Here is a 17,132-nt window from a genome sequence, read left to right as displayed (position 1 = left end):
GACAGAGAGATGGATAGATAGATTACTATATTGATAGATAAATGAATGAATAGATAAAATATAGATAGATTGATAAATCGTTAATAAGATCGATATTGGCTGGATCGCTAGAAATATCGATAAAGTCAACACCATAGAGTTGCATATGGGATTATGACTTGGGTTTTCTTTACCATAACCAACATCCAAGAGCATGCTTGACTTTTTTTCATATCAAGAAATTGATCGAGTTTAATGCTGTATCTACAGTAAATCCTGTTAACCAGAAACTGAATATGACGACTTTGTTGTTTTGTCGAGTTGATTTTTTACTATATTAGGTAAATCACTCTGTAGATTTTGCCAAACAAGGAAAACAAAGAGATCGAAACTTAGAATTGTATGTGTAATAAACAAGAAACGTTGACGCCGAGTTGATTTGTTCTAGTATGGTAACCCACGTCCCGACAACGAATGTTAAATTGTGTAGCCTTTTACGGACATCGAAGTCGGCATCTGTCAATCTGTAGATAACGACAACTATGTTAGGTGCCATGGTAGCTGTGTAGATGGTGCTAATTACGATCACTTGTCTCAGGACCTGAAAGTATAAATAGGTGAAAGTAAAATACATGACATAATGATTCAAAATGCATTAGGATTCTCTAGTCTGATGTCAGGTCTGCCCAGCAACGAGCAGCTTGGTTCCAAACAAAGAAAATCGGTACATTTTAATCTTCATGCTGGCTAGAACTTTTTCACATGTCATGTGATCAGAATGTACAAAAGTCAAAACATAATCAGGTTTATAATGGTTTTTCTCCTCTGGATAAACTTTTATGCTCGTCGGAGAAGTATTTCATAAGGGAAAGCGCTATTGTTCCGATAGTTTAGAACCAGTTATTAAGTTACTATGCGTCATTACGAGGGAAGTGACGTCACGATTGTTGAACCCAATTGACACCTGGTGGAAGGAAACATAACCACACCTCTCGGACAGTCGCCATAATGTAAACAATGACAGTGATTGGTCAACATAGCAAACTACACATGGGATGTGTCTAAGTAAAATACCCAATGTTCTACCACTTGATTAATAGAACCAACACAAGAAACTGGATGTGTAATCTTAAACGTTTATAATATGATCGAGAAAATCTTGATAACTAGTCACCCATTTGGCGGTATAAAAAAACCAATAACAATGATCAGAGAGATGTCGATTTCATTCAGGTTATTGTTTATAAAACAAGTATGTTTGTCCGAGCACGTTTGAAGGTCACTAATTCCATGTTTTTATTATTATTATTATTATTATTATTATTATTATTATTATTATTATTATTATTATTATTATTATTATTATTATTATTATTATTATTATTATTATTATTATCATTATTATTATTATTATTATTATTATTATTATTATTATTATTATTATTATTATTATTATTATTATTATGATGATGATGATTATTATTATTATTATTATTATTATTATTATTATTATTATTATTATTATTATTATAATAATAATAATAATAATAATAATAATAATAATAATAATAATAATAATAATAATAATAATAATAATAATAATAATATTTTGATTATCATATCATAATGATGATGATAATAATAAAAATAACAATAATAATAATAATAATAATAATAATAATAATAATAATAATAATAATAATAATAATAATAATAATAATAATAATAATAATAATAATAGTAATAATAATATAATAATAATAATAATAATAATAATAATAATAATAATAATAATAATAATAATAATAATAATAATAATAATAATAGTAATAATAAATGTTACCTGCAACTCCTTTCCAGATAATTTGTCCTTATTTTCTTTCGTGACGTCACCTCCAGTATCTGTCCCAGTCGTTGAAGTATTTCTGAATCTAACGGATTCTTTGAGGCTTCTGGCCATGATGACGATGCAAACGGCCACAATGATGGAAGAAGCGAAGGTAAGAACAGCGAAATGAAAAATGGCTGTTTTATTCTTGATTTCAGATCTTTTGTCTGACATCCACAACACAACACGAGTTCTGTTGACTGACGGGTCGTACTTCCGTTGTGTACCCGTTTGAGAAATGACAGGAGCATAGGTAGCTATAGCAATCAGATTGAATGCAACGAGAGCAATAATCGATTTAGTCCTTGTGAAATAATCTTTGAATTTGAACGGCATGGCGACACACATGCATCGTGCAATTGCCATAAATGTTGTCGTCATACACGTTACTGGGTAAAATATAAAACCTACGTAGGCAGCAAACATACCGATGACATACTTGGGTTGTATTGGCAAACCCTGTATTACATGTCGGTCCTCTAAAAACTGTACGATATTTGAAAGGCTTAGGATACATCCAACAAATGTGAATCCGAAATCGGACAGAGCGAGTCCGAAGAGAGAGACTGTGAAACCGTCTTTAAGGCCCATGGAGATAAATGTCTTGAGATTGATAGCATTGGCGACAGCGCCCACCGAGCACACCAAGAGCATAATACAAGCATTTGCATTGTTGATGATGCTGAAGTCCTCATTACTGATAAGTCCACGCCTAAATGATGGATATTTCACAAAATTGACATCGGAAGAGTTCATATTCATATTCATATTCATGTCTTGTGATATTTTCTCAGGGATAAACTGAGATCGCTTCGTCTAAATACGATTTCAACTAATCATAATAATGACTGTAAGCTGAAAAAAGAGAAATAAATACAAAAGCATAGATGATATTTACAGGAAAGACAACAAATTGTCAACAACCGAAGACAATCCGCTCAGCCATTTCTTGTCATTGCGTCTGACAAACCAATATCAAATAGTTGTAACAATTAAACACGTGATGTTGCCATTTCTAATAAAAGTTGCAATGTTTTGTGAGTTGGTCCGTCATACTTACGGATGGCAATGTTGTGAGTTTCTTATAAGAGTAGAAAAGGTAACGCCATCTATTATAAACGATTTTAAAAAGCAATGTCTTGAGCGTTTTGCTCTATGGATCAGAATATTGGAAGATCACAGAGAGTATCATCCAGAAACTTGAAGTATTCCAAAACAAATGTTTGAGACGAATCTTCAAGATATTCTGGCCAAACACAATCTCAAATGAGGACTTGAGAGCGAGAGCTGAAGTGGAGTCTCTGGGGAGTCTTATTAAAAAGAGAAGATGGCAATGGTTTGGGCATGTCTGTCGTAGACCTGATGAAACACTGATAAGGAATGCTCTGCGATGGACACCCCAAGAAAAGAGGAAGCGAGGCCGCCCCAAGGAGACTTGGAGACGTACCGTAGAGAGGGACCTGCTAAAGCAGAGAGGACTTCCCTCGAGATGTCCCCAAGAATAACTGCTGACAGGACCAGGTGTAGATCCTTTGCATCGCCTCAAGTGCCAGCAGGGCAAGAGAAGATTGAGTGGGTGAGTGAGTGAGTTGGGGATTGTTCGGTTAGGAGAGGGGGAAGGGGAGTGAGGAAGGCAATGCCCAAGCTCAACAGTCTAATCTTCTGAGGTGACCATTTCCTTTTGATGTTCTCTTTACCTTGTTGAGATCGACAAGACCAGATGAGACTCAAAAACACAAACTGCAGACCCTCCCATAGCGGGTAGGGAGGTACTTACTGTGTCTTCTCTCCCCTATGTCTGGATGGGGTTCCAAACCTCCCATAGTGGGCAGGGAGGCACTTACTGTGTCTTCTATCCCCCTATGTCTGTTTTACAACTTGCTTTCTGTCTTTGTCTTGGAATGAGATTACTTGTTTTTGTCCTGCCCTGGCCGGATACCCTTGCTAGCAGGGAAACAGTAAAATGTATAGTTAATTTCGGGAGATGATAGTTTTTTCCTTGTAAACCATCTCTCTGTTATGCACCGTATTGTGTTTTGTTTATGTATTATATATGAATTGTAAAAATTTAATCTTTGAGTGCATTCCTCTTAGTTGGGACCTGTGCTTGTGTCTGGGTGAGACTTTTAGGTGATCTCAAACTAAGTACACTGATAGTGTGCTCTTGGAACCTACATCTGTTCCCTATTTGAACCAATTCCCCTTTGTCTGCCTTATTCTTGGATGCTTTAATTGTAATTCTAGAACTTTTTACTATCCCATTTTCTTCCTTTTTATTGGCGATGATATGACCTTAATGTATTACAAGTGCCGTAAATACTTTTAAAAACAAAACTACCGCTGACCTGCTTTTTGGAAAAACTAAAAATTCCTGATTTTTAGGACATAAAAATTGTAGGCGCTATAGTTAACCTGAAAATCAACAATTTCCCTCAAAAGGATTAAATAACACTTCAGAATACTTTAAATGATGTAGTCTGGCATCAACTTTCATTTTCAATGAGTTTTAGTGACTTACAGATGAGACAAAATTTTCGTAATTTTACGAATTTTTCGTAACAGTAGGCATGTCCGCTACCGTGCATAAGAGATACCGTAATGGTTTTGGAGTAAGATTTCATGGCATAACCACTACCGTAATACTACTACTACAACAAAAACAACAACAACAACAACAACTACTACTACTACTACTACTACTACTACTACTACAAAAACAACAACAACAACTACTACTACTACTACTACTACTACTACTACTACTACTACTACTACTACTACTACTACTACTACTACTACAACTACTACTACTACAACAACAACAACATCTACTACTACTACTACTACTACTACTACTACTACTACTACTACTACTACTACTACAACAACAACAACTACTACTACTACAACTACTACTACTACTACTACTACTACTACTACTACTACTACTACTACTACTACTACAACTACTACTACTACTACTACTACTACTACTACTACTACAACTACAACAACAACAACAACAACAACTACTACTACTACTACTACTACTACTACTACTACTACTACTACTACTACTACTACTACTACAAATACTACTACTACTACTACTACTACTACTACTACTACTACTACTACTACTACTACTACTACTACTACTACTACTACTACTACTACTACTACTACTACTACTACTACTACTACAACTACTACTACAACTACAACAGCTAATACTACAACTACAACAACTACTACTACAACAACAACTACTACTACTGATACTACTACTACAACTACTACAACTACTACTACTGCTACTACTACTACTACTACTACTACTACTACTACTACTACTACTACTACTACTACTACAACTACTACTACAACACTACTACTACACAACAACACACTACTACTACTACTACTTCTACTACTACTACTACTACTACTATACTACTACTACTACTACTACTACTACGACTACATCTACATACTACTACTACTACTACTACTACTACTACTATACTACTACTACTACTACTACTACTACTACTACTACTACTACTACTACTACTACACTACTACTACTACTACTACTACTACTACTACTACTACTACTACTACTACTACTACTACTATACTACTACTACTACTACCACTACTACTACTACTACTACTACTACTACTACTACTACTACTACTACTATTACTACTACTACGACGACGACGACGACTACTACTAATGTTGGTTGTATCGTAACGAATGTGACGATTTTCCTACAGCTGGTAAGGGCAGGGTTAATATGATATGATACAACAATTATATCATGGCGGCCTTGGTTGGGGAAGCGGAAAGGAGTCTCTTCCGGTAACAAAACCTCACAACAGATTGAACATGGTCATTGACCGGCTTGTTGACAATGATTCACAACTATGCGACCAGGGGTTCGTGTCCTCTACAGCTAACACTTGAGATTCACACTTGAGCTTTTATATAGCGCAATATTCACATTATGTGCTCAAAGCGCTTTACAATGGTCCCTAACCAACAGCAATATTTAACATGTAGAACGAGACATGACGCCTGTTAGGCGATATTACAATTCTTTCCGACAGAGGCAATGTTGTTAATGGCCAGGCACTCATTTTACACCTGAGTACGATGAGATAATATGAGCCTTTTCCAAGGACTTAACTATGCGACGAGCGAGGCTCGAACTCATGACCTCAGGACCTTCCGATCCGAAAGCGAGTGTCATACCAGTAGACCACATAGCCCCATATACTACCCAATTCGACTCGAGTACAGGCTGTGACGAATGGTTTAAAATATTTATTTCTGCAGGAAAATGAGTGTCTGAGAAGAAACTTGCATTAAATGGAATAGACCGTGGCCTTCGTAAAGTTATGGCCTGATACTGACCAAAAAATGACGTCAAAATGCCAGTCTTTTGCCACAAAAGAAAAGAAATCGTGAGTTGTATTCATGAGTTCAACCAATGAAATAACTTGTTTCCACGAGCTCTACTAACGACAACTCAATAAGCGGTGCAAAAACCAAATAATGACGTCAAACTGCCAGTCCTTTAGGGTTTCAGTGTCAGGCTATAACATAACGATGGCTACGAATAGTCAGACATTGGGTCATACTGTCGTGTAGAGAGAAAAAGGCCTTACGTGGCGAATAACTATTACAAATAATACAGTATGTTAATTCCATTACGACGGCAGGCTATCTATACCCTAGCTGAAGTTGTATTTCCTTGCTTGGTTTAAAAGCTGTATCTAAATTTGCTCAATATTTCACCAAAATACAGCTAGGGCCAGCTTCATGTTTACTTATTATAGTGTCATCGCGGTGAATGTTGATACTAGACCCCACACTGTAATCGTTATAAACGGAGACATGCAGGGGCGCGGCTATATTGGTTGATTTGGTGCCTGGCACCGCATCCATCTTTTTACAATGGATTACAGCATTTAAAAAAAAAAACAAATTGAGAAATGATATAAACCGCCTCTTACTTATTTGAGTAAGTCTCTTCTTTAATTTTATTTTCTTTCTTTTATATTTACTAAATATAGCATGTCGTAAGTCATTTTCTTCTGATTCTGGCACCACCCTATAATGTAAGCATGCCACGCCACTAGAGACATGGATTATACACCCTAACTAAAGGAGTAATCACTACACACGACTATAATAATTTTATAACGTTATCGTTATATCCAATGATGACATAGCAATAATAATATAAATAGGAAAATTATGTGATTTACGAGGACATCGAGATAATCAAAGGTTATCAAGTTACTGTTATGAATCCCATTTTCTTCCAAAATTGAATAAATGGTATTGTTATCATATAACATCGTTGTTGTTATGTCGATAACAAGATAATTTGATATTCAATGATGAGTAAAACACGAAATTGCTACGAGTGAAAGCAAATCTTTATTGTGATGCCTTGTCTCAAGACTGTAAGAAATCAATAAATCTATTACTCCAAATCTTAATCTTAAATTGAAGTCCCAGTAAACTAAAAACACTTAAGTCACGTTTTCATGATTTTTAACCAATATCAGTGATAAACTTAAATCATAATCAATCCAGTTCACTCACCAATTTAGTTCATGATCAATACAATAGAAGTCCCCTATCCCAACATTACAATATTATTATTTTATATCTTTATATTATCCTAATCCTAATTTTAACCTCCATTTTTTGCAAAACTGCCTTCCTGTGACGTAAGTACTTTTAGCACTAGACTCTTCGATTATAAAAAAAAAACAGATAAATTATTTAAATTGGATGTTTTCAATGATGTAATCGATGTTTTGTCTTTAAACTACGAAAAAGACAAAATGTTCTAATTCTGAACATTTTCTGCTTAAACAGATCTTGGAAAACATGGGTGATTCCTGTTGACATCAGACATCTTGTTTGGTGGATTATCTATATCCCTTCATGGAATGCCTAGGCGACGGGATCTCACTGTGATAACATGGGTGATTCCTGTTGACATCAGACATCTTGTTTGATGTATTATCTATAATATTCCTTCATGGAATGTCTAGGCGACGGGATCTCACTGTGACAACATGCGTGATTCCTGTTGACATCAGACATCTTGTTTGATGGATTATCTATAATAATCCTTCATGGAATGTCTAGGCGACGGTATCTCACTGTGATAACATGGGTGATTCCTGTTGACATCAGACATCTTGTTTGATGGATCATCTATAATATTACTTCATGGAATGTCTAGGCGACGGTATCTCACTGTGATAACATGGGTGATTCCTGTTGACATCAGACATCTTGTTTGATGGATCATCTATAATATTACTTCATGGAATGTCTAGGCGACGGGATCTCACTGTGATAACATGGGTGATTCCTGTTGACATCAGACATCTTGTTTGATGGATCATCTATAATATTCCTTCATGGAATGCCTAGGCGACGGTATCTCACTGTGATAACATGGGTGATTCCTGTTGACATCAGACATCTTGTTTGATGGTTCATCTATAATATTACTTCATGGAATGTCTAGGCGACGGGATCTCACTGTGATAACATGGGTGATTCCTGTTGACATCAGACATCTTGTTTGATGGATCATCTATAATATTCCTTCATGGAATGTCTAGGCGACGGTATCTCACTGTGATAACATGGGTGATTCCTGTTGACATCAGACATCTTGTTTGATGGATTATCTATAATATTCCTTCATGGAATGTCTAGGCGACGGTATCTCACTGTGATAACATGGGTGATTCCTGTTGACATCAGACATCTTGTTTGATGGATCATCTATAGTATTACTTCATGGAATGTCTAGGCGACGGTATCTCACTGTGATAACATGGATGATTCCTGTTGACATCAGACATCTTGTTTGATGGATCATCTATAATATTCCTTCATGGAATGCCTAGGCGACGGGATCTCACTGTGATAACATGGGTGATTCCAGTTGGCATCAGACATCTTGTTTGAGGGATCATCTATATTCCTTCATGGAATGTCTAGGCTATGATATCTAATGATACTGCGGTGTAAGGTGTAATTTTTTCTGCATAAACTTAATTTCCGTTTCTTCAGACATAAACAGCTCGATGCAATGAGTCACGATACAGAGTTCAGAACTCTTTTGTTTTAAAAAAAAGTTGCATTGTTAATACGCTTCAACAGTCGTAACGTCACTTCCCTCGTAATGACGCATGGTAACTTAGTAACTGACTCTAAACTATCGGAACAATGGCGGACGCCCTTATGAAATATTTCTCCGACGAGCATAAAAGCGTATCCAGAGGGGAAAAAATCAGTATAAATCTGATCATGTTTTGACTTTTACACATTCTGATCACAAGATATATGAAAAGTTCTAGCCATCATGAAGAGTAAAAAGTACCGATTGTCTTTGTTTAGAACCACGATGGCCGTCGTTGCTGGGCGACGTGACATCAGACTATTGAATCCAATTTCGATTCATACGGAAGATCGAAATAAATTGTGCCTAGGCGAAGCTCTTCAAGAATGAGTTAGAAAGACTATCTATCGATTTTGTGAGTTCAAATACATCAAATTGGCTCGTCATTCCTAAATAACTGAAATTATAGTTTTAAACTATTACTTTTGAATGCTTACGTTTGTTGTTCTATCGATTATGAGATTATGTTTTTTTTTCACTACCTTTTTCCTTACTTCTCAAAAGGATGTCAAATAAATATATTGAAAATTTAACCCCAATTATAAAACCAATATACGCACACATATGGAGCTGAGTGTTTAAAGCATTGCACTGTGGCCCGGAAGTTCCCTTGTTCGAGACCCGCTTCAGGCACTTTCTTTTTTTTCCTTGGGCAAGATCATTAACCCCCAATTTGCTCACTTTGGACAACAGGAGTGATTCCTGTTGACATCAGACATTATATTTGATGAATTATCTAGTTTCCTTCATGGAATTCCTACGCGACGGTATCTTATGATGTGGCGGAAGGGATTACTTTTTTTTTAAATTCCTTGTCAATATAGGAGGTGAATGGTGAATGTTGCGTTGTGAATAAATAATCATAGACTATTTTTCTCCTTGTTATTTACACATACTGGTGTGTTGTTACTTTCAAAATTGTTATATGCTCATTGTTGTACCAAAATTCCATTCAAACCAACGAAAAATATCGTCCATTACTGCAATGTCAAATCAAACCCATAATTACATCCGGCGATCAGACCTGCTAATCTGTACATCTAAACCTAAACGTTTACCCGAGCAATATTTTATCCTTCTTTATCTTGTTATAGATAGTATGCGCTCGGCTTAGAAGCTCACAATATTGCCATCGGGAAGTATAACGAACCAACCCACAAACCTGCGTGTAACCTTAAACGCTTATAGTCTGGTTAATACAGTTTAGTGAATATTACTCATAAACGCGGATGGCAAAAACAATAACAAAGACACGAGTAACGTCAACTTCATTCTATCTATACATTTGCCGACGTGCACTTATTTGTGGCTCTGATAACCCAATTCCAAAATCATTGTTGTAATGGAAATCTCAAAAAATGACGCAAAATATTGTCCATGACAGCAATGTGAAACCAGGCCCATAAGTGGTTCGGATGACAGACTTGTATATATGGACACGTTGTATTTGGCAAATTGGATTTTGTAATATTACTAAGGCTCCAAAAGCCATTGAACTAATTGTCAAAAGAAATTTACATGATGTTTGAAAATGAAGATGATTTGTTTGTATTGTGAAATCAATAATAAATCGTGATTGATTCGACATGACTTATTCGTAATTTTAGTTCCGTTGTAGGAGGCACGTAGTCCTGGGGAAATGCTCTTTACACATATTATAACACCGTACTCATGTGTAAAATGATACCTTACCGAGGACGAGAGACGCATGCGCACAACCAACATGACGTTCTCTCTCTAATAACTTTTCCGCCGGTGACGTCACAGACTATAGGTGACGTCCAATCAAGGGACGCTACTCTTCCGCTAATCTCATTCCCTATTGACGCAATTGATGATATTCATATGTATATATTTATTCATCTAGTTGATTATTTTGGTAGTTTCCCTCTACTTGTATTTATTTGAAATTATGTGTAAATGCATGGTTTCATATTGGCAATCGCCGGAAATAAACCTTTGAATTAAATTGAATTGAATCACGAAGTCCTGGTCGCAGGAGGGTGGACTGACTTGTAGAAGCAGCTTCTATTCCTAGCTCTCATTTCTTTGACGTTTGACAGTTTCCTGAAAATGAAAACAAGTAATTGTTGCTGCTCGAAGCTCGAAGAAATAAATAACAATGTGAAATTGAATTTAAGCTTCAATTTGATAAACGAAAACAGATAAATGGACGTTTCGGATTTCCTCGTTATCAACAAAACGGGATGAATAAAACACTGCAGACGAATAAAATATCATCACATTCGTCTGTAGTGTTTCTTCATCCTGTTGTGGTACTCATTTTACACCTGAGGTCGGTGAGATAATGTGAGTAAAGAGCCTTTTTCAAGGACTCGACTATGCGTCGGCGAGGCTCAAACTCAGGAATTTCCGATCCAAAAGCGAGTGTCATACCACACGACTACATAGCCACAAACACAGAAAGATCAGAGCTAAATGGTAATATTCTTACTTACTTACTTATCCGAACCAGCGACCACTCTAGCCCTTCAGTCTTGTGCTATGACGTAGAAGTTAGCCGCCTTTTGTAGTTGTTCCAGGTGACTATAAAGTGTGTTACTGATGCTTGGATTTGGTGGGAGAAATGGTAATATTCAATTCTACCGTTATTTCAAAGAATGCAATATGTCCCATCTACTTGATATTGCACGTAATGGATTCTTTGAAATAATGATAGAGTTATCCTCCTTAAGATTTGTGGTAGAAGAAATAAGTAATTCGATTCAATAGTCTGATGCCACGTCCGCCCAGCAACCAGAAACTTGGTTCTTAACGAAGAAAATTGGTAGTTTTTATTCTTCATGCTGGCTAGAACTTTTTCACATGACATGTGATCAGAATGTATAAAAGTCAAAACATGATCAGATTTATAATGTTTTCCTCCTCTGGATACACTTTTATGCTCGTCGGAGAAATATTTCATAAGGGCGTTGATGGATATAATGGCGTTCGCCATTGTTCCGATAGTTTAGAACCAGTTACTGTGCGTCATTACGAGGGAAGTGACGTCAAGACTGTTGAACCCTATTGTGTCGGGTTGAAAGTATTTCCTTTACATTAATGTGGGTTATCTAATCAGACCTGTAAATGAGTATACGTTGGCGTGAACTAAAAAAATGAGCTTTTATATAGCGCAATATCCACTAAATGTGCTCAAGGCGCTTTACAAGGGGTCCCTAGCCAACAGCAACACTTAACATATAGGACGAGACATGACGCCTGTTAGGAGATGTTACAATTTTTCCGGACAGAGACAACGCTGTAAACGGCCAGGTACTCAATTTACACCTGAGTAGGGTGAGAGAATGTGAGTAAAGAATCTTTTTCAAGGACTCAACTATGCGAGGCTCGAACCCATGACCTTCCGATCGGAAAGCGAGTGTCATACCACAAGACCACATAGCCGCACTAAACAAAAGGAGAAATCTGTAATCTTATGTTCCTGGGTACCATCATGTTTATTTATACCAAAATGTAAATTTGCCAATAATTTAAAATTAGGAATTTATTAAATAACAATTTAAGTCAAATAGTCATAGCGTGGCTATTAACATACATCAGTCTAGTGGTATGACACTCGCTTTCGGACCGGAAGGTCCTAGGTTCGACCCTCGCTGGCGCATAATTGAGTCCTTGGAAAAGGCTCTTTACTCACATTCTCTCATCGTACTCATATGCAAAACGAGTACCCGGCCGTCAACAGCGTTGTCTCTGTCGGAAAAATTATAATATATCGTCCAACAGGCGTCATGTCTCGTTCTGCATTTTACGTGTTGCTGTTGGTCCCTACCCTTTGTAAAGCGTTTTGAGCACATTTAGTGGTTATTGCGCTATATAAAAGCTATTTTTTTTTACTGCAGTCAGTCAGTATCGCTCGGTACCCACGAGCTTGACATCATTGGTAACTGGGGCCCCTGTCAGAACGCCCGCCCTTCATTGGTCCGAAAAGATGATGATTAGACGGTGCTAAGTCCGGATTGGTAGAAGGCTGAGGTCAAACATCCCATCCGTGTCTCTGTATCCAGCCATTGGTGAAATGACCCACATAGTGAAAAGTGTTCACAGTTTGAGAAATATCCAACATCACAATTAGTCATTTTGCTCAGGGTGACTCATGGGTATTTTTACAACTTTCATAAACACAACAGCGTTTTTACATTTATTTAGAAATGTCCAATCGTTGTACAGCAACAAATCATGTGATTGATGACTAGGTTGGGCGAAAACATGAATATAGACCGCCCCCATTGTGTTTTGGGAAATGTAAAACGACTTTCATCGTAGGCCTGTGGATGAATTGTGTTTTGGGAAACATGCTCCATTCACGTGATCTTTAATATGTAATGAGTCATAGGCCGCGTTGTGAATTGTGTTTTAGGATGCATGCACCATTCACATGACAGTCTGTGTCAATCTTACTCATGACGTCTAACACACCAATCTCATGACAGTAACAACAACATCATTTTGACACGTCAGATACAATTGTTTTAAAGTTTCTGATAAAAGTGGTTGTATTGCGTTTATTTACATTAACACAATTTTGAGGCGCTTTATGATATATAAAAATCATTTGATGATGGAATGAATTTAACATAGTGCCTGTTATTGATTTGTCAAAATTTCGGGCAAAGGCAACGCTATTTTAAACCAAGGGGAACCTTAGATTTTGGCGCCTATCTCTGACCTGGTGTGACCGAGAAACTGCAAAATGCATTTTTAAAGTTTTCCTGTCGTGGTGTCTAATCCCCAGTTCATACTGTCAGACATAGTTTTTATCGGGTTGTGAGAACAAGACTGTACATCCCGCATCGCAGCACACGAAAGTGGACAAGTGACTCATTTAGAATGTTTCGGATACGGTGCAGACGTGTGGACCGGGTTTTCCCGATTAGAGAGACTGTCATAGTCTTGTCGTGCAACACCGGGCTCACTTCGTTTCATCGTCAACTCAACTCAGGTAACCTCGTTTTCCCACAAACAAATCCATCCGACTGGTTCTTTCTCAGAATAAAAGATATCCCAGATATGGCCTGGATGACTACAAACACGATATATGTTACAGTGAATGACATAATCAGTCGGATGGTGAAAAGGTTTGAACTGAGATATTGCCAAGTTTTGTTAGAAGATCAATTTTTATCAAAAATGAGTTCATGTCATAAATGATTTAATCAACCCGTTTTGTAAATCTTCGGGAAATATCAAAGCTTAATTTCACTGTATTGTAGTCCTATTCTAGAAAAATGACAAAAGATGTACGAGAAGGACAAATGATTGAGAGAAATAGAAGCGGAAGGAAAGTTGTGGGCCGATGAAGACTCCATCAGCCCAAGAGAGTACAGAGATCCCTGCCATGAAGGGAAATACCACCCATCTTTATATTGAATGGGATATCCAGCATCCAAATTCAAATTCTGAAGTTTCGAAATACAATTGTGGCCTCTCTGAACGTATATCTACACCATTTTCAAGCCCACAAAACAATTTGGAATGAGTTTTTTTTAAAAAGCAATCTTGGTTGTAGATTAGTTGAAGTGATACCAGGCTGCTGGAAGCTGTGGACTGTAAAAAGTCATGAACAAAAATGAATAGAACAGCTTCAAAAAAAGAACAGAACACCAAACACGGAACGTTTCGGGCTCAAAACCCTTCTTCAGTCAAGAACACGGAACGTTTCAGGCTCAAAACCCTTCTTTAGTCAAGAACACGGAACGTTTCAGGCTCAAAACCCTTCTTTAGTCAAGAACACGGAACGTTTCAGGCTCAAAACCCTTCTTTAGTCAAGAACACGGAACGTTTCGGGCTCAAAACGCTTCTTCAGTCAAGAACACGGAACGTTTCAGACTCAAAACCCTTCTTTAGTCAAGAACACGGAACGTTTCGGGCTCAAAACGCTTCTCCAGTCAAGAACACGGAACGTTTCAGACTCAAAACCCTTCTTTAGTCAAGAACACGGAACGTTTCGGGCTCAAAACGCTTCTTCAGTCAAGAACACGGAACGTTTCAGGCTCAAAACCCTTCTTTAGTCAAGAACACGGAACGTTTCGGGCTCAAAACCCTTCTTCAGTCAAGAACACGGAACGTTTCAGGCTCAAAACCCTTCTTTAGTCAAGAACACGGAACGTTTCGGGCTCAAAACCCTTCTTTAGTCAAGAACACGGAACGTTTCGGGCTCAAAACCCTTCTTTAGTCAAGAACACGGAACGTTTCAGGCTCAAAACCCTTCTTTAGTCAAGAACACGGAACGTTTCGGGCTCAAAACGCTTCTTTAGTCAAGAACACGGAACGTTTCGGGCTCAAAACGCTTCTCCAGTCAAGAACACGGAACGTTTCAGGCTCAAAACCCTTCTTCAGCAAAGAAGGCTGGAGAATGGTTTTGAGCTCGAAACGTTCCGTGTTTGGCATTTTGTTCTTTTTTCAAGCTGTTATATTCATTTTTGTTTATGACTTTTTGTGTTTTGGTTGCAGCCGGAAACGTCAAACCTGGGCCTGTAAAAGGCATATCATGTTCAAATAAAAATACAAATGTGAAAAATACGAACACAATTAGGTTTAGATCGAGTTTCAGTTTATGTTTTATTGAGAAGAATGGATATGATTTTCTTTATCTGACAAAAACTAAAATTTCATATTTCTAGTCACGTAATATTGTTTTAGTTTTTAACATTTACCCGTCACCCACGAGTCAAAAAAGGATGTCATTCGATGTCACACGATTTAACTGTTGTTAATTAAATGAGATTTTATATAGCGCAATATCCACTAAATGTGCTCAAAGCGCTTTACAAGGGGCCCCTGGCCAACAGCAACAGTTAACATTTAGGACGGGACATGACGCCTGTCGTGTTGTTAATATTTTGTTAATATTTTGTGCGGTTATGTGGTCAAGTGGTATGATTCTGGCCTTAGGATGGAAAGGTCCAGGGTTCGAGACCCCCTCTGAGCGGCTCACATTTGAATCCTTGGAAAAGGGCTCTTTTACTCACATTCTCTCACCTTACTCAAGTGTAAAATGAGTACCCGGCCGTTAACAACGTTGTTTCTGTCAGAAAAGATTGAAATATCCCCCCTCATAGGCGTATGTCTCGTTCTATATGTTACGTGTTGCTGTTGGCTTGGGACCCCTTGTAGAGCGCTTTGAGCACGTTAAGTGGATATTGATCTATAATATAAACTCTCTAGTTATACTTTTGTTTTTTTTTTGTTTCTCTTTTATTAATTTTCAAAAACTTTAATTAAAACATTGATATACTCAAATGTGACCCATCGTCTCAAAACGATATTATGTCAGAACGAACCATATGCTTAAAAGCCGGATTAACTGTTAAAACTGGTCAAAAATATAAATTGTTGACATTAGCACCCTAAAATATGGTATCCATTCTCCTCAATAAAACATACAAACTCAACACAAGTCGGATTTTTCTGGCTATAAATTCAATTTTCAACATCTTTACCAACCCGACTTAATACCGTGTTGAGGCGAAGGGTCACAAATGGTAAACTGACTTCCCATCAAGTTTCACCTTTTCATATTTTATAGAGTTACCCTTAGAGTGAGGTGGAGGGCCCGATAGCTCAGTTGATAAAGCACTCGCTTCACAATCAAAAGGAACTAGATCGATCCCGTGATTTTTTTCTGATCCCCCTGCCCACCCAACAGTGAATGGATAGCTGGGTCTGTTAGATCTGACGGGAGGTACTTTGCGATAGACTAGCGTTCTATCCAAAGGGTGGCAAGCAATTGCTATTGTCCGTTTCACGCAATAGAAACTCCGACTCCAATGGGCTATATAGCTCTGAAGGACTGGTTTTGAGTGAGGAGAATTTGGTGGCAAAATACGATTTCTGACCGAAAGAGGATTCAACAGTCGTGACGTCACTTCCCTCGTAATGACGTATATATAGTTCGAAGATGACGTCACTCAGGTCTTTGTTATTTTTTTTTTTTTGCCATCCGCGTTTATGAGTAATGCTCACTGAACTGTATTAACCCGACTATAAACGTCCATGGATATACACAGTTTTGT

At 37.3% G+C, this 17,132-nt stretch overlaps 1 protein-coding gene across 3 annotated transcripts; it reads right to left on the bottom strand.

Moving 5' to 3' along the window:
* Positions 1-202: 202 nt before the first annotated feature.
* Positions 203-7,081, bottom strand: LOC144977772 (uncharacterized). 3 transcript variants are annotated; one of them, XM_078923162.1, is made up of 3 exons: positions 6,893-7,081; positions 1,823-2,722; positions 203-580 (listed from the first exon to the last, which is right to left on the bottom strand). In XM_078923162.1, the coding sequence occupies exons 2-3, from the start codon at positions 2,639-2,641 to the stop codon at positions 326-328; spliced, it is 1,074 nt and encodes a 357-aa protein (XP_078779288.1). In that variant the 5' UTR covers positions 2,642-2,722; positions 6,893-7,081; the 3' UTR covers positions 203-325. The 3 variants fall into 3 exon arrangements, with proteins under 3 accessions (XP_078779288.1, XP_078779286.1, XP_078779287.1); XM_078923160.1 differs by lacking the exon at positions 6,893-7,081 and adding an exon at positions 6,545-6,760; XM_078923161.1 differs by lacking the exon at positions 6,893-7,081 and adding an exon at positions 6,610-6,760.
* Between the last annotated feature and the right edge of the window lie 10,051 nt (positions 7,082-17,132).

Source organism: Berghia stephanieae, chromosome 8 (genome assembly GCF_034508935.2).
Source record: "Berghia stephanieae isolate SIO BIC M18660-M18661 chromosome 8, UCSD_Bste_1.3, whole genome shotgun sequence".
Taxonomy (NCBI): domain Eukaryota; kingdom Metazoa; phylum Mollusca; class Gastropoda; order Nudibranchia; family Aeolidiidae; genus Berghia; species Berghia stephanieae.
The sequence above is the reverse complement of the archived record's forward strand: the minus strand, read 5'-3'. Positions and strand labels throughout refer to the sequence as shown.

Bases quoted from the DNA above. Each gene is read 5' to 3' on its own strand.
- LOC144977772 (XM_078923162.1), bottom strand. From the start codon at position 2,641: ATGAATATGAATATGAATATGAACTCTTCCGATGTCAATTTTGTGAAA. The intron at 581-1,822 runs GTAACATTTATT...TTATACTTTCAG, and splicing joins TATCTGGAAAGGAGTTGCAG to GTCCTGAGACAAGTGATCGT.